This window comes from Perna viridis, chromosome 6, assembly GCF_037379345.1.
Source record: "Perna viridis isolate PV_CMFRI_1.1 ecotype Kerala chromosome 6, ASM3737934v1, whole genome shotgun sequence".
NCBI classification, from domain to species: domain Eukaryota; kingdom Metazoa; phylum Mollusca; class Bivalvia; order Mytilida; family Mytilidae; genus Perna; species Perna viridis.
In genome coordinates this window covers 20,938,306-20,959,314 of record NC_142450.1, presented here as the reverse complement: position 1 = coordinate 20,959,314, position 21,009 = coordinate 20,938,306, and the positions used below count along the sequence as shown (strand labels likewise).

Here is a 21,009-nt window from a genome sequence, read left to right as displayed (position 1 = left end):
TAAACTATACCAATTAAAACGAAAAAAAAATACAAGAGCAATTAATACAAGTACATTCTGCAAGGTTTTTATTTCTTTTTTTCATCTGAAAGCTTAGCAAAAGTACAAAAAATTTTAAAAATCGTGTAATTTCCCTATATAAAGGCGGATCAACTTATACTCGAATTGTAAAAGGTCCAGTAAAAAATACAATCTTGAACTTAATGACTTACAGCAGTATATATAGACCTTTCCCTTCCATCTCTGTTAAAAATTTCAAAAATTCTGGCTCGGAATGCTGACCTGAAAAAGGGAAAGTAATTTGATTAAGTAGCAGTCTTTATAACAAGAGGCTCCCAGGAGCCTGAATCGCTCACCTTCTTGAATTTTGCCTTTCAAAGGCAATAAATTTAACAAGAAGTTGTCCAACAATTTTGACTAGGTAGTCTTTGGTAGGACTATCACAAGATCTTTTCAACAATTGAAAGTTTCTTTAAATCTATTATAGTTTTCAAGATATTGACTGAAAACTATAAAAAAAAAAGTCATTTTCCCCCTTCAAGGGCAATAACTCTTACAAGGAGTCTGAAGACTTTTGTAGTCCTAATAATATGGAACATTTCAGCTATTGAAAGAATATGGATAAACCTAATGGTTTAGGAGATATATGTGAAAAACTACTGTCTGACCTTTATGTTCTATTTTTACTAATGGCGGCCATGTTTTTTGACGAATCAAAAATCCTCACATCAGTTCTAAGCAGTTTGGTTTCAATTGGTCAAGTAGTGTCAGAGGAGAAGATTTTGGAAAGAAATAACATTAAAAATAGCAAAAATCGTTCAAAAAGGGCAATAAGTCCAACATGGCTTAACGGATTACAATCAAAATTTGACCACAGATAGATCTCATCATGCTGAACACTTTTAACCACGTCAAAATTCAGCTAAACCTAACAGTTTAGGAGATATATGCAAAAAACTACTGTCTGACCCCTATATTCTATTTTTAGTAACGGTGGCCATGTTATTTGACAAATCAAAAATCCCCATGTCAGTTCTATGCAGGATACCCCAAGGAACATTCATACCAAGTTTGGTTCTAATTAGTCAAGTAGTTTCAGAGAAGAAGAGTTTTGTATAATTGTTAACGACGACGAAGCATGACAATGACGACGGACGCCAAGTGATGGCTATAGCTTACATGGCCTTTGGCCAGGTGAGCTAAAAATCAGACAGGAAGTGATTAATGCATGTCAAAAATCTACAGAATTTATATTTATATCTTACTGAGAAACAGATATAGACCACATAAACAATCATAATTTTTCATTTGAGTTTTGCACATTTTCGAGATAAAAATTAGCAAGATTCTATATGAAATTGGCACTTAGCAAGAGTTGCTGCTCAACAATCATTACATAAAAATATAGCATATGTAAACCAAAAGCATCATTTGTTCATTGGGTTTATCTACACCATGAATGGCCTCTACCATTGGCAGTGTCTGAATTTTATATTGAGCGGTACTTAATAAAAATGACACTACTGGAACAATTCTGACAATTTTAGGCTAGAGGACTGAACAAGAATCAGACAGTGAGAAACAAGTATTTAAAGATGATACAGTGGACAACTTCCAAACTTTATTTGAACAATACTATTATATAAGTTACTCAGTTAATCCAAGTCATCTAACCTATGGCAAATTACTATGATTTTTTGGTCAGAACTGCTTCGTTTTTTTTGTTTTTTTTTTTAAAGGGAAGCCTGTCCAAACAAAACCCAGAACAAACTGAAACCTAAATAAACAAAACAGTATCGAACATTTCTCTACATCAGCATTTCAAACCTGTCTAAACAAGACAAATTTAATTAGATATAAACAGAGTTTGATTAAGACCAGTTCTCTGAACTAGCATATTCATCATACACTCACCTTCTTTCAGCTTTGTGGAATATGATCAGAAGAATACAGGCAATTATGGCAACAGAGAAAACTGCCACAATGATGCCCACTTTACTGGAACCTTTTGATTTATTGCCTGCCTGGGCAGCATTGTTATCGGTTTCTGAAGGACTAGGCGATGGCTGTGGTATTACACTGCAAAATATTATTAGTCGATTTTATATTTTGGTTAAATAATGAGAATCAAGTTTATGGCTACATAATTATATAAGTTTTACTAAAGCATACAACCATTTAGCATGTATATAATGATTGGTATAAAATGCACATTGCATAACCTTTTTTCAGGACACAATGTTCTGACGGGCAAATTAGAAACATGAAAAATTACATACAATTAAATATACATTAACCTTCATTCAAATATCAAAAGAATTATATTGCATTCAGGAAGAAAGCACCTACAAATGTTCATCTACTTAGAAATTAATGGAAATTTCAATAACTAGCACACCCACCCCAATAAGTAACATGCAACATGACAGTAACATGATTTTAGGCTTTGTCTTTGAGGGACGGAGCTATTTGTATTCAAATTAAATTTAACTTTATTGTAAATGCACTGTTATGTTGTTATATCACTGATGTCTCGACCATTAGAAATATGCAATACTTCCTATAATGTATGATATGCATCTGTGTTAAGTACTTCTCCATCAAAGAATCGGGCAAAATATATAGATAAGGTGTACCACATGAAGGAAAAAATGCAGAGATTTTATTGACTTAACCAATTAATTATACCTGATAACCACCAGAAATAACCATGAAAGTGTTTGTAAAATTTGCCTTTTTAAGATACTGATAGGTGAAATTCAGTTAAAATGCACTATGAAAAATTGGTGGAAAATTTTCCCGCACTCTTTCCCTATATAAGCAGTCAAAAAATATCTACATCATAGATGCTTCAGAATAAACTTAAATAGCTTTTTGGTTGTTTTCTAGATGTACTGAATATATTTTAAGCAAAAATGACTAAATTGGGGAAAATGATGTGCTACCCATTGCCTGATTCTTACACAGAATGGTACTCAAAAGTTCAAACAATCACATCCTAACGGAATACATCACTCCTTACAAAAAGAATTTGAGCTGCTCATGTTTTGACAGAGGATCTACATATGTAGGACATTGTTAACTCCATCCGTATTAGATATGTCTAATATTGAAAAAAGTTTCAGCACAAGCATAGCATTATCAGACTGGAACACAGAGATGTAGCATCCAATGTGATGAGCCAGACAATTTGCTAAAAGGCAGAAGGGTCTTCAGTTTGCATGTTGTGCTGAAACCTTTTTTTTTTTTTTTTTTTCACTTAAATGTAAATTTTTGGTATTGCAGCTGCTTAAACTGCTAAGTAGACCCTATGAATCTGAAATGATATTCCTGTATCATAAAATACAACTTACACTTTAGGCGACAGACATGTATATGGATTCTCCCATATAAACAGATAGGTACAGTCTCTGGATTCTGACAAAAACATGGGTTGTGACTGAAAGATTAAAAGAAAGTTAATGTAAGACAGTGGAAAAACTATTTATTGGGATACTGATTCTTACAAATTTCATGGTTTTTGTAGTTAGGCCCAGCCATGAAATGAAATTCCAAATAAAAAGTACAATTTCCATAAGAAAAATGATAAAATGGTTGTGAAATCCTGTGCATGAGAGTATGAGTGGCCAGAATTTTTTTTTAAATATCTGTTATCTAAAAGACTAAACCCTTTTGAAATCCCATAGTTACTTTAATAAGTTTATAATTAAAATAAGATATCACAATAAAAGTTATCTGATGACTTCAAAACATTCAATTAATTTAACATTTTAATATAATGTATAATTGACCATTGGCCTATACCTGTTGAATGATTCACCAGACATTATATGTGTAAAAACATCTATACTCAGTCAAAGCCATCCTACCTCTTCAGTTGATGAATGATTCAGCAGACCTTGACAGTGTAACAACACCTGCCACCTATCTCTTCAGTTGATGAATGATTCACCAGACCTTGACAGTGTAACAACACCTGTCACCTATCTCTTCAGTTGATGAATGATTCACCAGACCATGACAGTGTAACAACACCTGCCACCTATCTCTTCAGTTGATGAATGATTCACCAGACCTTAGCACTGTAACAATACATATATTTAGTCAAAGCCATCCTACCTCTTCGGTTGATGAATGATTCACCAGACCTTAGTAGTGTAACAATACTTACATTTAGTCAAAGCCATCCTACCTCTTCAGTAGATGAATGATTCACCAGACCTTAGTGGTGTAACAATACCTATATCTAGTCAAAGCCATCCTACCTCTTCAGTTGATGAATGATTCACCAGACCTTAGCAGTGTAACAATACATATATTTAGTCAAAGCCATCCTACCTCTTTAGTTGATGAATGATTCACCAGACCTTAACAGTATAACATTACCTATATTTAGTCAAAGCCATCCTACCTCTTTAGTTGTTGAATGATTCACCAGACCTTAGTAGTGTAACAATACTTACATTTAGTCAAAGCCATCCTACCTCTTTAGTTGATGAATGATTCACCAGACCTTAACAGTATAACATTACCTATATTTAGTCAAAGCCATCCTACCTCTTTAGTTGATGAATAATTCACCAGACCTTGACAGTGTAACAACACCTGTCACCTATCTCTTCAGTTGATGAATGATTCAGCAGACCATGGCAGTGTAACAACACCTGCCACCTATCTCTTCAGTTGATGAATGATTCAGCAGACCATGGCAGTGTAACAACACCTGCCACCTATCTCTTCAGTTGATGAATGATTCAGCAGACCTTGACAGTGTAACAACACCTGCCACCTATCTCTTCAGTTGATGAATGATTCAGCAGACCTTGACAGTGTAACAACACCTGCCACCTATCTCTTCAGTTGATGAATGATTCAGCAGACCTTGACAGTGTAACAACACCTGCCACCTATCTCTTCAGTTGATGAATGATTCAGCAGACCTTGGCAGTGTAACAACACCTGCCACCTATCTCTTCAGTTGATGAATGATTCAGCAGACCTTGGCAGTGTAACAACACCTGCCACCTATCTCTTCAGTTGATGAATGATTCAGCAGATCTTGACAGTGTAACAACGCCTGCCACCTATCTCTTCAGTTGATGAATGATTCAGCAGACCTTGACAGTGTAACAACACCTGCCACCTACCTCTTCAGTTGATGAATGATTCATCAGACCTTGACAGTGTAACAACACCTGCCACCTACCTCTTCAGTTGATGAATGATTCATCAGACCTTGACAGTGTAACAACGCCTGCCACCTATCTCTTCAGTTGATGAATGATTCAGCAGACCTTGACAGTGTAACAACGCCTGCCACCTACCTCTTCAGTTGATGAATGATTCAGCAGACCTTGACAGTGTAACAACACCTGCCACCTATCTCTTCAGTTGACGAATGATTCAGCAGACCTTGACAGTGTAACAACACCTGCCACCTATCTCTTCAGTTGACGAATGATTCAGCAGACCTTGACAGTGTAACAACACCTGCCACCTACCTCTTCAGTTGACGAATGATTCAGCAGACCATGGCAGTGTAACAACACCTGCCACCTACCTCTTCAGTTGACGAATGATTCAGCAGACCTTGACAGTGTAACAACGCCTGCCACCTATCTCTTCAGTTGACGAATGATTCAGCAGACCTTGACAGTGTAACAACACCTGCCACCTATCTCTTCAGTTGATGAATGATTCAGCAGACCTTGACAGTGTAACAACACCTGCACCTACCTCTTCAGTTGATGAATGATTCAGCAGACCTTGACAGTGTAACAACACCTGCCACCTATCTCTTCAGTTGATGAATGATTCAGCAGACCTTGACAGTGTAACAACACCTGCCATCTATCTCTTCAGTTGATGAATGATTCAGCAGACCTTGACAGTGTAACAACACCTGCCACCTACCTCTTCAGTTGATGAATGATTCAGCAGACCTTACCTCTTTAGTATTACAATGGAACTGTATGACACTCTTTGCTGTCTTAGTTCCATCATATTTACACTCTGTATCAGATCCATACTCTACTTGTAGAACATCATCTATAACAATAAAGAACATGAAAAAAAAAGTTTCCCTATCCAGTAAATAAAAGTTTTAAAGATGAAATAGATTTCCATTGTTTATTTGTTGTTTTGATTTCATTAATATTCAGTGGATTGTGATCCATTTTTCTGGGAATGCTGGACAGTAAAATAAGTAAAAGATGAAGTCCTCATATGATTAATGAATAAAATAAAAATTGAACTTTAACCTCTAACCTTTAACATTTGAATCACTAAGAATTTGTTTCAGGCTGTATGTAGCCTTACTTCTGTCAAAATTTTGCATGTATTTAATAAAAAAATTTCTAAAAAAAGAGGGGAGGTTCTTATCCCCCACCACCCATTCCACTAATGCCTTAATTATTTATTATATATCAAATCGCTAGCTTATAAGCTGTGCAATACATGATGTGGAAATTTTAAAAAGGCATGAAACCACTCATGAAATATCTGTTCCTTCTAAAGTACTCTACTGTTCAGGGATTGATGCAAAAAAATTGATAAGGGGTCCAGGCTTTCATTTGATCATTTATGTCAAAATTTAATAAAATTTTTATAACAAAATAAAAATTTCGTAACCCACCACTGCTGATTTATGTTAAGTGGTAGGAATTAGTTCTGAATATGGCAGATGTAAAAGCTTTGTAATTAAAAATTTACTTTTGTAAAGAGGATTGTTTTTTCTAAAAAAAAAATTGAACATACAGATTCTTTCACCCTAAATATAGTACCAGTATTTAATTGGTATTATTTCTTTACCTTCAATATAGAATTTCCTTTTGCTGACATGCCCTACATTCTGACCTGGATCACTTCCTACTGGTCGATATTTACACACCACTGCATTCATACAGTTATGACCGGTAGCACGCCCTCTGGTGTCAATATAGAATGAGAATTTCTTGGTTTGCAATGTATATGACCTAGAAGGAAATTTAATACAGTGAATATACACAGCCAAAAGTGCTACACATGAGAATCATATGGTGTGCAACATTATAATCGTATGAACAAAGCATGATATGATTAACATATGTTTCAGTTTACATATGAAAATCATATGCATCAAGCATGAAATAATTAACATGTTTCAGTTGACATACAATTATCATATGAATCAAGCATGGTATGATTAACATATGTTTCAGTTGACATACAATTATCATATGAATCAAGCATGATATGATTAACAAGTTTCATTCAATATATGATTCTCACTTATTACCACATGGTTATCATGTGATAATCAGATATTTTTACTAAGCCATATTAATATATGATAATGATCATATGGCTATCATACATAAATTATCATGTGATTACCACTGGTAAAATATGATTATATATTGAGAGTTCCATGGCAGGAGGTGCCTACTACCATATGAAATACACAAGCCTCTTCTGACGTGGAACCAACAATACATACACATGGGATGTTTGGTTGTGAACATGCCACTATTTGAACCAATATTATAGTACTTAACTTCCATCATGAATTTAGCATGAACTTTCCTAGGAACTTTGTCTAAACTATAAAATCAACATAATTAAAGCATTTATAACTTACTTAATGTCCAATTTATTCAGGTTAATCAGTGCTCCAGATCTGGGATCCGTTATGGTGTTATTATTTCTCACTTTGACTTCTTGTCTATAAAATAACGTAAATATTCAACTCTCGCAACAGAAGCAAAATGTGCATTAGAAATATCTTACCACTTTTAAGAAAAATTTGACACAACAAGATGAAATGCAGTTTAAAGCTCAATTAAAACAATATTTCTCTTCATGGGGAGAAACTATGTATTAATTTTCAAAAGTATAAGTGTGCATCCTAAGAGAAAGGTTGTCTCTATGAACATCTATGAAAATTTTTATTGTTACAATGAAATCTGTCTAGACTGTACCCTGATCAACCAAAGGCCTCTGTCTAAACCAGACACTCTTGTATCAGTTTAAATATATTTTGAACCTCTGTTTACCAAACACTTGTCTAAATAGAACCAATTTTAAGCACCATTCTATGTAGAATCAGGCAATGGGTGGCACATCATAATTTTCAATTAGGTCTTATTTTGCCTTAAATATATTCAATGCAGCTAGACAACAACTGAAAATCTATTTAAATTTATCCTGAAGCATCTGCAACATAGATATTTTTTGATTGCTTATATGAAGAAAAAGTGTGGGAAAATTTTCCAGCCATTTTCCATAGTGCATATTAACTTAATATGACCTAACAATATCTTAAAATGCAAATTTTTCAAACACTTTGGTGGTTATTTCTCGAGGTTGTCTGATATATTCTTGGTTAATGCAATAAAATCTCTGTGTTTTTTTTTCCTTCATGTACCACACTTTATACACATTTTGCCTGATTCTTAGAAGGAGAGGTACTTTAAGTCTAGAGCGTTACAGTAACTTAACTGTTTTGTTTTTTTTGTGTTTTTTTTTAGTTTTTTTTTATGATGATTAAATTTTCACTTTAATTGCGACAGAGCTTAGTATAAACATATTTAAAAAAAAACACACGTTTTGAAAATACAATATACAACATATGAAAAGATCAATAGGAGTTGGCAACAAGCTTGGTGAAGCTTGTACAGCTCATCTCTCCTACAGACCTTGGGATGGTATAACTAAAACCCATGAATATTACACCAAACAAATTAAAAGTTATTTCAACTTTTGCTTCTATCTTTGGTATAAATAAAATCATCAACTTTACATAAAAAATATGTAATTTTCAACCCATGAAAAAAAATTTTACACAACCAACTAATATTAAAATTGTTTATTAACTCACCTTTCCAACTTGCAGGCAATACTTGATGTCCATTTGAATTCAAATACACAGCTATCACTTTGACTTCTGAAAAAAATATAGAATTAATAGCTGAATTAAGATACTCTTCAATTACAATCAAAGTCAAACAGTTGGATTGATTCCTCTTGCCATCATTGAACAATAAAAAACTCTTTCTCCATGCACATCTATTGTTACAATATATTATATCATGCTAAGATTTGTCAAAATCAATGCATTGAACAATTTACAAGGAGTTGCAGTTACAAGATACACTGGCAGACAGACAGCAATAACAGCACTTTTTCATAATCCAAAATTAAGATTTTAAACTAAGGGGAGTAAATCTCTAACCCAACAGACTGGTTTACAGTTCGATTGGAGCAATGGACAGAAGTAGACTTCAAATTAAAATATTTCAATTTATTGGAGCACCAGTAAGTACTTGGATACTTTTAAATATCTCATTTTAGAGAGCTTTTAAAGGACAAGGTTTACTGTTCTGGCTTTCCCCAATAAGTCTGCCAACCAGGTTGTCATGTGTTGGTGTGTTTCATTTCTTTGAAAAACTTGCTTAAATGGTTTGCATTCCGTAAACATGAAAAAAGGACTATTCATCTCATAAACTTAATTTTTCAAGGTATAAAAATAGTTATAAAAAATTCAAAGTGTATTTCCTTATATTGTACATTGTTGCAGTATGTTTAAACTCTATCAGATCTATGTAAGAATAAAAAGTTTAAATCTCCACCTCAATTGACCAGTTAACTAAATAAGTTCACTGTCATTTAATAAGGGTTGACCAATTCTGTCACCTGAACATCATCATTATATATGCGCTAAAAATTTACCCTTGTACAAAAACTGGTCCTCCTACAGTCTGTCCACATTCAAATTTGATCACAATTTTAGCATTCTGGTTATTACTTCTCCTCTTTGTGTGAGAACATGCAGAGTTTCCATGGGAATACTCCAATATAATTGTTTTACCATCACCTACAATAGGATTGAAACTTAGTCAGTTTACATGCATTGCCAACTATAGATAAATACTGATGGGGTTTGTAACGTTTTTTAATATCCTTTAGAGTCTCGCATGAACTGATTACGGATACAATATACATGTAGCAGGTAATTTTCATAGGGTGCAGATTTTGGCCTATTTTAGTGATAAATTTCGCATAATATTCACACTGGCCTTAAGTACTTTGTGCAGCACTAAGCATATGCTAAAATAAGAAAAACAAAAATTTTAAGTTTTGTTCTCAGATCCTCTCTTATCTCTTTACAGTGTGCCCTCATTACCCATTTGTGTTGCCATATCATTAAAATATTTTGAAAAGCACCATTCTCATTTAGGTATATTTTTTATATAAGATATGAACATTGTAAAAAGTATCTTCATCACTTTTTCTGCAAATAAAAAGTAACAAAAAAGAAACGCCTCTTTCCTACATTGTTTTTTTTTCACAAAAAATAATTTCAAAACCAAGAAATTACCTTTGAAATTTTTAACTTTTACTTTAAAGCCTTGTTTAAATAGGATACTTCTGATTAAACAATATATAGATCTATTTGTTGAATGGTCATGAGGGAAACAGCGAATTTATTACCGTAAGGTACCAACTATTACCTAAGGGGTTGTTATAACACACCATTAGATTAAAAAATGTTCAATACTATTCAATACAAGATTTAAAATTAAAGTAAGGAAAATTTGGTCCATATACCCTCTCTCTCCAAGCAGAACCCCCCTCTAAAAATTTTCTTGCTACGGGTCTATGTTGATAGAAATTCTTACTGTCCATCCTAAGATTCTGAGTAGATATAAGTCCTAGCGTATCAATGGTGCCTGATGATGTCTTCCTACAAGCTGCTGCAGTGTCAGGACACATCTCTGGCTGTAAGTCACTGTGTACACCCTCACATATATTCAACCAATACCTAAGATAAAATGGCAACACTGTAGAATGGCAAAGCATGTTTGTGATATATGGCATAGATATATATGTGACACAGATGTGATATAATAGATGTGTGTAGTAACTACCAGTAGGGTCCCTGACTTTTTAATTTACATGTATGCTTGTAATACTTTTAATAATTAATGTATAAAAAACCTCGGAGGTAAGAACAAGAAATAATTGTATGAGTATTGTAGTACAGAACGACATAAATAAAATGGCAAGTTTTTTAAAGGAACTTTTTAGTAATAAAAAAATTAATCTAAAACAACTGCAAACAGGCTGAGCTGAAATCGAGTATACATGTATTATATTTGTTGTCAAATCTATCATCAAAATAAAATAAACATTTTTTGGGGGGATTTGACAACCTAATAAAAAGCAGAAAATAAGTTGCGATTTACATGGTAACTTTTATACATTAAAGAATATAGAAAAAATATAATTTTAATCATTCTTCCTCAATTCTGATATCCTGGAAGTCACTACAAATTAGGTTACCTGTTACCACTTGAGTCTTTCATCTGCCAAGAACTGGTCTTACTAGACAGGATACTCAGGTCATATATATGGCCACCATATGTCAGGGAACATGTGTCAGCAACCTTAGGACATACTAGCCTAGTTCTCCAGACAAATGATACTGCACATGGATCAGTCTACAATAAAAAAAACAGTCACTGTAAGAGATGGTATAGGTCTATACTATGTAGCCCCTATATAGCCACATTCAAAGTAAAATATATCAAGTTCACTAAAACCTGTTGTAAATTCAGTACTTATGGATACTTCATCATGACTAATTCTTTTATCAATACAGTGTCCATTCAGTAATGGAGCTCTAGGATTCTCATTTCCATTTTCCCTAGGGAAAGTATTTGGTAGATTTCTGATACCAAAAATATCCAAGGAAATGTGGAATTTTAAGAAAATCTAAATAACAGGTAGGGTATGATTTTGAAAGGTTTGAGAACTGTAATTTTACATAACTAACTTCTCATCTGTTAAAAACAGAGTATCTTTTCATGTTTATGCTGCTATTCTTGACTATAAGAAGCAACTAACAGATTTTTGGATGTTGGTTGGGATCCCATTTCTTGTCCAGGGTTTATTTTCATTGTAATTTCAGACCTGATTTCTAGATTTTAATCCCTAACATTGAGAACATTTTTTACCTCTGGTCTGATCCTGCATTTTTATGTCAAATTAGTACACCAACACCCCTCCCCCCCAAAAAAAAAACAACAAAAAAAAAAAAACAACAAAAATTCAACAACAAAAAAAAACAAAAAAACAAAAAACAAAAACAATAGCTGCTGCATTAACTTACAAATGATATTACTGGCTCTCCAATAGGAACATCAGGATCACATGTAAACAGTATTAATCCTGTACTCTTGGTTGAACCTACAGCAAAGATCAATTAGTTTATAAATACTCATTCACCATCATATTCTACCCCTTATTCCTCAAATGTAGGGAAAACAACCTCATCAATAAATACAATTACCTCTGTGAACAGATGCCTTCAACATTTATACAAATCAGCTAAGTAGAACATAAGTTGTCACACGAAAATCAAGTATCTAAGGGAGACAACTCAATAAGATCAATAATGATAATTTTGACAAAATCATTCTGTGTTTGAGCTGCAATGGTTTTTTTTTTAGGTTAGTCACAGTCTTAGAAATAATTATTCCCTTTTTTGTCTACTCTTTCACATATTTTTGTAAAACTATTTTTTACACACGAATATGCAAATTGTTAGTTAAGCAATACCACAAGTTATAGAGTCTGTATTAAGTTAAAGTTTTTTACTCAAGCCGCTGATATTTTTGAAATCTAAACTATGTAAATGTTTATCTACTATATTAGCCAAACACTATAAACATATATTGAGAAGGTTTTTTCCTCATATCAAAAACATCAACAGCCAATGACAGTCACATTATCATTCTGTTTTAGGAGTTACCTACCTTTACATGAATCACCTTCAGGGAAGGACATTTCAAGGTTACCATCTGTCTTTGTCAGCATTCCTTTGGCCACACTACCATAACGGAAGCCTTTATTACCATCCACCTTACATATACTGGTACCCTCACATCCAGGCGTTGTTGTTTTAACCTTATCACAGATACTTATCAGATACTTTACTGACTTCCCATTCACAGTGTTTTCAATCTGAAAAAAAAAATATGGAAGAAATTTGTGAATAGGATATTAAAATGCCCCTATGGGCACATTTATATGAAAATCATTTAACAACATATTTATCAGACTTGCTACAAGTCCCTCTTTATTACATATATATATATATATGGTAGTACGGGACAGTACCATACATCATGTACCAAGTTACAGCCCTAGATTAATCCTACGAGGAGGAATCACCCGGCCAGCAAAAGCTATATTTTTATATAGCCTAGCTGGCCGAGTGGTCTAGGGCGATGGACTTAGTGCAGGTGGTGTTGCCATAGATGTCACAGCGGTACGAGTTCGAGTCCCACGGAGGGAACGACAAAAATTTGCTTCGCAAATATGACAGTTCTAACATCTAGCAAGTCTACATATGTATATACATGTATGTATTTAAGCACCTATCCTTCAAAACCCTGCTCAAATAGTCAGTGACAGAGGCATTAAGGGATTGTTATTTCTGTTCATCTGTAAGTCAATCCTATTGTCAGTTCAACCATCACACAAGTTTTATATGATGTGATCCCTTCTTCTTTAAAATGCAACTCTTAACTTCAAAAACTCAATTTTCTGCCTCATATGCTCATAAATGTATTTTCCTGGATCAGAAATTCATTTGCTTCACCACAGATGAAAGTTAATTACATATTTTCTATAAGTAACATATAAAAAAATAAAAGTACTTTGATACATACCGAAGTTGGTTCATTACTTTTGAGAGGGCTAAGATCAATATTTACACCAGATTTATCTGTATACAAACAGTCCTTCAATGACACCTCAAAGTCACTCTCCTCACATACAACATTGGTGTCCCATACAAAGTTGTATACACAATCAGCTGATACAGATTCTAGTACTGGCTCTCCCTAAAAATAAAAAATCAAAGTGTCTAATATGTATGCACAATCAGCTGATACAGATTCTAGTACAGGCTCTCCTTAAAAATAAAAAAAATCAAAGTGACTGATATGCATACACAATCAGCTGACACAGATTCTAGTACAGGCTCTCCTTAAAAATAAAAAAAATCAAAGTGACTGATACGTATACACAATCAGCTGACACAGATTCCAGTACAGGCTCTCCCTAAAAATAAAAAAATCAGAGTGACTGATATGTATACACAATCAGCTGACACAGATTCTTGTACTGGCTTTCCCTAAAAATAAAAAAAAGGGACTGATATGACATTTTACAATATTACTGCAAGATTACTTTCGAACCACTTATTTTTGTAGATACCTTTTATCCAGTTTCAGGATATCAAATCAATTTTGCTGCTTTTCATTTTGTAACTTACACTACAACAAACATCAATTCCATAACAAAGAGATGCTAACACTGTGATTTATGTTCATGATTTTTTTCAGCTTGCGAAATTAGCACAATTTGTAAAATATAGCAAAAGATAGTTTGCTAAAAAAATAAGTTGGTAAATAGTATGATAACAAACTATCATGTTGGCTTATAACAAGCATTGTCCACTCAAAATTTAATAATTTAATTCCAATTTTTAATAATTTTTTATGTATTAGCAGTATACCACTCATTCAATGAATGCAAGTATATAAAAGATGTAAAAAACTTAGAGTGACTTGGATGGAGTGGAACTTGAAGGTAAAATTTATTGTTTACTGTAAATTCATTAATTACAGTGCACACAAATTATTGCAATGTCATTTGAGTAAAAAATATGATTTTAATTTTTGCGATTTTGAAAAAAAAAAAAAAATGATATGTTAAAAATCCATATAATGCAAGTTTTAATTATTGTAATTTTAAGTCACAGTCTCACTATTCACAGTAATGAAAACATCAAAATAATTTTTGAATTTACAGTATAATATTTACCTGTTCAGGACCAGGTTTACAGTTGAACACAATCTTACTAGAGGTATTTCTCTGACTATTGGAGGGACACACACTGCCATGTTCGTACGCCAGGGTAATTTTACCCGTTGTTTTATCCTTATATGGTCTGGATTTCAACTTTCCCAAGCTCTACAACAATATAAATTTTCTAATAAGACGTGTATTATCTCCTAACATTACAAAAGAAACTCATCGTAAACTGAGAACTTGCTCTAGAGGTTTTATCTTTTCAATTTTCATGATAAGACCTGTCATGAAAGGCAGGGGCAGATCCACAAATTTATAAAAAGGAGGGTCCAATCCCCTGAATGCATCCCTGGATCTATCAAAGCAAGAAAAGTCTAAAAATATAACCATGATAAGATAGTGAAAAGGGAGACTACTCACTCACAAGACAGAAAAAAGGCAGACAATAAAAACAAACCTATACCCAAGGTCTGTTTTGGTAAAATATTAACAAGATCTGAAAATTATTTCTAACATGTTTCAAGCAACTGATTCATCTACAACTAAATCTGAAATGCATCACAATAAATCAGATGATAGATGCTAAAAAATAACCAGAGTCAAGGTTGAAAGGGGTCTCTTACACTGGTGGGCTACTGTTCAAAATAAAAGCAAGTGCAGACACAGCTTCTTCTATAATTTTACACATTAGAACTATACCTGTAAACTGACAATCATTTGATACACACACAGGATGGATATGCTATCAATAATTGACAAATGATCATGAAATTAAGACTAAAAAATAGTTTCACTGGTATGTATATACTTTTTTAAACAGCATATTTATAGCATGTAAAAATATCTAAAAAAAAACAAAAAACAAACAAAATGTATACTTCATTTTACATACCACAGGCTGTCTACCCTGCTTAACTGAGCAAGCACTGGCACCAGGTGGACATAATACACCATAGATAGGGTTGAGAGGTTCACAAACATTTATGTAAAAAGTCTCTCCCAATGCCTCTGATGAGGAGGGAAGAACAAGGTGATGTCCTGAGGATTTAATCAAGGGAGACAAATCCATCTCCTTGCCATTTCCAACATCAGCTGTACATAAAACCTTGAAAATAAAACAATTCACTTTAAGGCTCATTATCTATACTTTTTTTGGTGTAGTATTACTTGTTTGAAAGTTATAAAAATTTTTAGAAACTGATTAACAATACATAATCCCTAAACAAATCAAATTGTAGTGACCAATTATTTCCAATGCCTGTAGTTTAGATAGTATTATCATTCATATTTATCTTTTGTTGTCATAGCCTTCCATTGTTTATTAAAGGATGTGTTTACACTTGCTGAAGACCTTTTGGTGATCTATGGAAGTATTTACTATTTCAGATTTAGGTTATACACAAGTGCATTTGTAGCTGACTAATCCCAAATGTTTCTCATCGTTGCTACCATACAAATTGTTAATACTAACCTGTTCTTCACAAGCTAATTCTGTCTTCCAGTACATGATGTATGTACAATCATCTGACTCATCAATAAACTCAGGAGTTCCCTCCCCTGCATTCTTAGAACAGATGAAATTAATGACTGTATTTCTCTGGAACTTGTTATGATGACATTTGGTTCCACCTGTATAGTTCAACATTAGGACACCTTCGTCAAAGTTCAACATACTATTAGCATTACCTGCATTCCAACTTCTTTTTTGTCCTCCAGTTTCTATCTGGCAAGCACCTGCAAACAATATATTTATATTTTACCTGTTCTGACATCAAATGTGCAGCAATTAAAAGCTTACATACCTGTTAACCCTCCTTCTACAGGAAAGAGACACCCTCTTTTTGGGTCAATCTCCCTCTTTGAGAAAGTCTGCCACATGGGAGACACAAATCTCCCTCTTTCACAAATTTCATCCCCCAAAATCTCCCTCTTAGCAGAAATATTGCACAAATTATGGTCCAAATGGCTTATCAAATAGATATAAATACAATATCTATGTAACATAATAATCATTGAGAAACAATCTACAAATAATTAATCCTTTTGTTGTATTTAAAAAATACTAAAACTTTGATTAGAAACCCTAAGTAGATTAACGAGATTATCCTAGATGTTAAATCTTAGTCTGATCATGGTACTTAGATATATAGCAAAATTATCCTTTTTTGCTGTGAAAGAAGTTGACACACTAAATCTCCCTCTTAGAGAAGGTGAAAAGAGGGAGATCTCTTTCTTCAAGCATTCAAAAGGTTAACAGGTATGAGCTTGGTGTAAACAAAGTTTTGTTCTTAATAAGTAAATTCAGAAAGATTGTGTGCCAATGTTTATATAAATTCAATGACTGCATTTCTCTGAAACCTGTTATGATGACATTTGATTCCCCTGCATAGCTCAGCAACAGGATGCTGTCATCAATAGCAGTTCATTTTAGATTAAAAATTCCTTAGCATGCATTTATGATAGGGCCTTTCTAACTTTACCTAGGGAACATGTATGTGTAAGTTGTCTTTGCACAATTTTGAAACAGATACAGGTAAAATAAACAAACTCTCCATATTGTTTGTGCATGCATCAATTGTCAGGGATTTCAAGATCCATATGAATCAAAATTCAAATTATTAATGAAAAATAAAGTCTATATAAAACTGAAAATGCTCAATTTAAATGCACAAATTTAACAACCCAAGAAAATTTTGTTTAACTACTGAAAATGTATTAAATATGTGGATTGTGAACATATTCGACAGTATCAAATTTTGTGGTTTCAAATAAGGATATGCTTTATATGGTTTAGGCAGAAACCGTTTTTCATGCTTTTCCATCTGGTGCAAAAACAGCAAAATTAAGAACACTGTGAAAATTAATATGTTTACAATATCTGAAGTAATCCACACAGTCAAAAGAACTTTACAGCACATACAATGATGATGTTCATGCGATAGAGCTGGTATGCCTTAATTAACTGACCATTACCTGATGAGAGAAAGTTTGAAGTCCAGTAACTACCTAGGCATTTCACCAAGTGATTGTCATTTATTTAAGGTACTTTTAACTTTTTTCCCTGAATATCATTATTACATGCGCTATAACAGAATATACTAACCTGACGTACTAAGACTACAAACATTGGGGGCTAAAGGTTTACAGATGGAGACACTGAATGAGTGACCTCTCTTGTCATCTACAGAAAACGTCTTTTTCGACAAACCCTTGAAATCAAAAACATGACCTGTGTAAAAAAAGAACAAATATTTTTTTTTATGAATACTGTTTTAAAATTTTCATATTACCGGTGGTACAATAAAATGTATGTTGTAGAATTACATTTAAGTTACAATTCACAATTAAATGTATTGACCTAGATCTACAAATGGGAAGGAAAATAACATTATTTTAAAATTTGACTACACATTTAATTAATAAGTTGACCGATTTTGCCACTTGGGGGCCTCCAAAGGCATTCAGATTGACGTCTTATAGAATGTGTGAAAGATTCATTGAACTCCTTTCTGCAGTTTGAGAGGAGTTGCAGATTAACACTGGGTAAAGATGGACAAACAACATGACCATTGTATACCTCCTGCTTTTCAAGCTAAGTAAGAAATTGGTACCCTTGTGTCCCCATTTCCATAATGACAAAGTCCATGTATTGCTATGTGAAAAATCAAAATTGATTTGCATCAAAATGTAATATAAGAAGAGAACAAACGAAAAATTTAATGAAGAATTTTTCACAAAATTTCATTAAATTCTATTCAGTGGTTTTAGAGGATAAGAGATGGGTAAACTCATGTCCCCATTTTAAAAAAAATTACCAGGGCCATGTTTTAATTTGGAACAAAACCTAAAATAAGAGGTGTACAATAGGAATATGTAAATAAAATAAAGATTCCAAAAAGTTTCATTGAATTTCATTCAGTGGATAAGGAGAAGTAAAGGACAACAAATGGGTAACCTTTAGTGCAATGGAATGAAGGAAGTACAGATGGAAGGACATACAACCCTTCGCAAGTGGAAGGGGCTGGGGGAATAGATAAGATTCAAAGAACATAAAAAAATGTAGGTTGAAACATTCTTGATGTACCTGTAACAGGGTTGGTTACACTACAGTTATTCCCAACAGTCTCTGTAATGGCACAACCTGCTTCAGTTGACCAAACAAAATGATGCTCACAACCAACACGGAAATGGCCTGCAGGGTGGGAATCCTAAAATTAATTACGATATCATTTCACATAACAGATTGATTGATTCCATTTGATAAATAGATTTTTGGGGTATTTGAAATTTTTGTTAATTCTGAGACAAAAACAGAAAAACACTGAAAAACAAAAAGGAATTTCCCAAAAAGGAATTTCCTGCTATCAAGAAAAAATCAAGTTCTATAAAAACTTATTAAAAGCTCAAAATTTGATTTTTGTTGTCATCAAACATGTGAAAGCATGAATGAATAGGTAACATAATACCAGCATACATACATCTTAATTTGGGTACATGAAATAAGGCCAAGTAAACTTAAATATTAAATTATCGTCAAACCTTCACAAAAAATAAGGGGCAGGTGGGAGGATTTTGTTTTTTATTTTTGATTTCTTCCCAGATATTTTCTAGCCTAATTTTAGCTTTTTGAAGTATAGATATGCTACAATCCATAGCAACATCAGTTTCACAGAAGAAACGTCTATTTAGTCTTCAAGAAATGAAAGATTTATATGTTATAGTATCTCAATCCTAGAAACTGACACAAAACAAAATCTCTATTTTGAACTTCCTGCCCCAATTTTTCTTACTTTTGTCAATTTTTTAGAGGTGGGAGGGGATGAGAATCTACCAGCCAATTAACTTAATTTGGCCCAATTATAACTTTTTTCTTTTTAATGTACACTGCAACATAAAATTTTGCCTAATTCTAAAATTTTTAAATGATCTACAGTTGGTTATAATTTTAGTTGATGCATTAAATTGGGCATCTATTACCATTCTCCTCAAATAAGAACAACCCATGATTTTGCCCCGCAGTGATGTATCGACTCACAGCTTAACTTTACAAACTGACTACAGTTGAATAAATTCTAGAAGCTAATTTAGATTTTCCATCCTCACACATTTCCCCATTGTTGTAGTTCAGATCTTCCCTACTTCCCTTTGGCAGCCCACCTAAAAAAGCCAATAGATTCACCCCCTGGTGATATATCACAGACAGGTTACCTTGACAGACTGACTACAATACAATATAATTCTAGTAGACACTTTAGATTTCCCATCCTCACACATCTCTCCATTGGTGTAGTAGAGTTCTACCTTACCGCTGTCAACCTGGACTTGTGCAGCATTTACCTCCCCAAGATTGTGGTATCTGTAGAAAAATAAAAATATTTTAAACAGTTAACTGTCAAACCAGGTGTGAAAGTTCGTTTTAAAATCTGTTGTACTGTGTGGTTTTTTAATTCATAGATATCAGTTTTTTAGTTTTTCACAATCATACTAATTCAAGGAAATTTTTAATTTAAGTTTTTAATGTAAATTTTAAATTCTTTTCAGACTTTAAAAAAAAAAATTGTGGAAAAACCACAAAAACTGGTATCTTAGAAATGATATCTTATAACAGGTTAGAAATGCAGGGTGCTGATTTTGGCATATGCCAAAATAAGTTACACAAAATATTCTCTCATGGCTTAAGAATTTAGTGCACCACTTAGCATCAGCCAAAATATGAACAGCTAAAATTTTTATATATACCCGTTTGTGTCGAAATCAACAAATATGGTAGTTCATTCATAGTATTTTTTCCTACGCATGTAAAAGTGTTTCTATCAACAGTTAAGACTTACTTGTTAGTGTGATTGGCTGTTTCCAGACTAATCTGACAAGCTGCTGAGTTAAATGGACAAATCTGACCTGTAAAACAAAATGACTTGTCCTTTTCAAGACAGAATAAAACAAGGCCCTTAGATCAATGTCTACTGCCACTAAAATTGATTGATTGATTGATAGGAGGTTTTACATCCTAGGACAGATTTTTCATGCATTTCAGGATCAATCAAACACATCCTGTGTTGTAATAGTCTGGCAGGCTATGCCTGATTTTAATGTGCTAGCTAATAGAAGCAACAGTCTGCAGATAGGCAAGTCACCACACTTGGAAAA

At 33.3% G+C, this 21,009-nt stretch overlaps 1 protein-coding gene across 2 annotated transcripts in view; it reads right to left on the bottom strand.

Annotated features, from left to right (window-relative positions):
* Positions 1 to 21,009, bottom strand: part of LOC148614032 (cation-independent mannose-6-phosphate receptor-like) — a 52,799-nt gene that overhangs the window by 6,947 nt on the left and 24,843 nt on the right. For both annotated transcript variants that reach the window (XM_088587811.1, XM_088587813.1), the window contains exons 23-42: positions 20,694 to 20,760; positions 20,071 to 20,218; positions 18,947 to 19,070; positions 17,966 to 18,091; positions 16,334 to 16,596; positions 15,755 to 15,967; positions 14,875 to 15,024; positions 13,716 to 13,889; positions 12,798 to 13,005; positions 12,152 to 12,228; positions 11,323 to 11,480; positions 10,659 to 10,801; positions 9,709 to 9,853; positions 8,858 to 8,923; positions 7,619 to 7,702; positions 6,811 to 6,974; positions 5,948 to 6,048; positions 3,354 to 3,439; positions 1,915 to 2,079; positions 213 to 282 (exon numbers count right to left, since the gene is read on the bottom strand). In XM_088587811.1, coding sequence (XP_088443937.1) covers positions 213 to 282; positions 1,915 to 2,079; positions 3,354 to 3,439; positions 5,948 to 6,048; positions 6,811 to 6,974; positions 7,619 to 7,702; positions 8,858 to 8,923; positions 9,709 to 9,853; positions 10,659 to 10,801; positions 11,323 to 11,480; positions 12,152 to 12,228; positions 12,798 to 13,005; positions 13,716 to 13,889; positions 14,875 to 15,024; positions 15,755 to 15,967; positions 16,334 to 16,596; positions 17,966 to 18,091; positions 18,947 to 19,070; positions 20,071 to 20,218; positions 20,694 to 20,760 — 2,732 coding nt within the window. The remainder of the gene's footprint in view (positions 1 to 212; positions 283 to 1,914; positions 2,080 to 3,353; positions 3,440 to 5,947; positions 6,049 to 6,810; positions 6,975 to 7,618; positions 7,703 to 8,857; positions 8,924 to 9,708; positions 9,854 to 10,658; positions 10,802 to 11,322; positions 11,481 to 12,151; positions 12,229 to 12,797; positions 13,006 to 13,715; positions 13,890 to 14,874; positions 15,025 to 15,754; positions 15,968 to 16,333; positions 16,597 to 17,965; positions 18,092 to 18,946; positions 19,071 to 20,070; positions 20,219 to 20,693; positions 20,761 to 21,009) is intronic.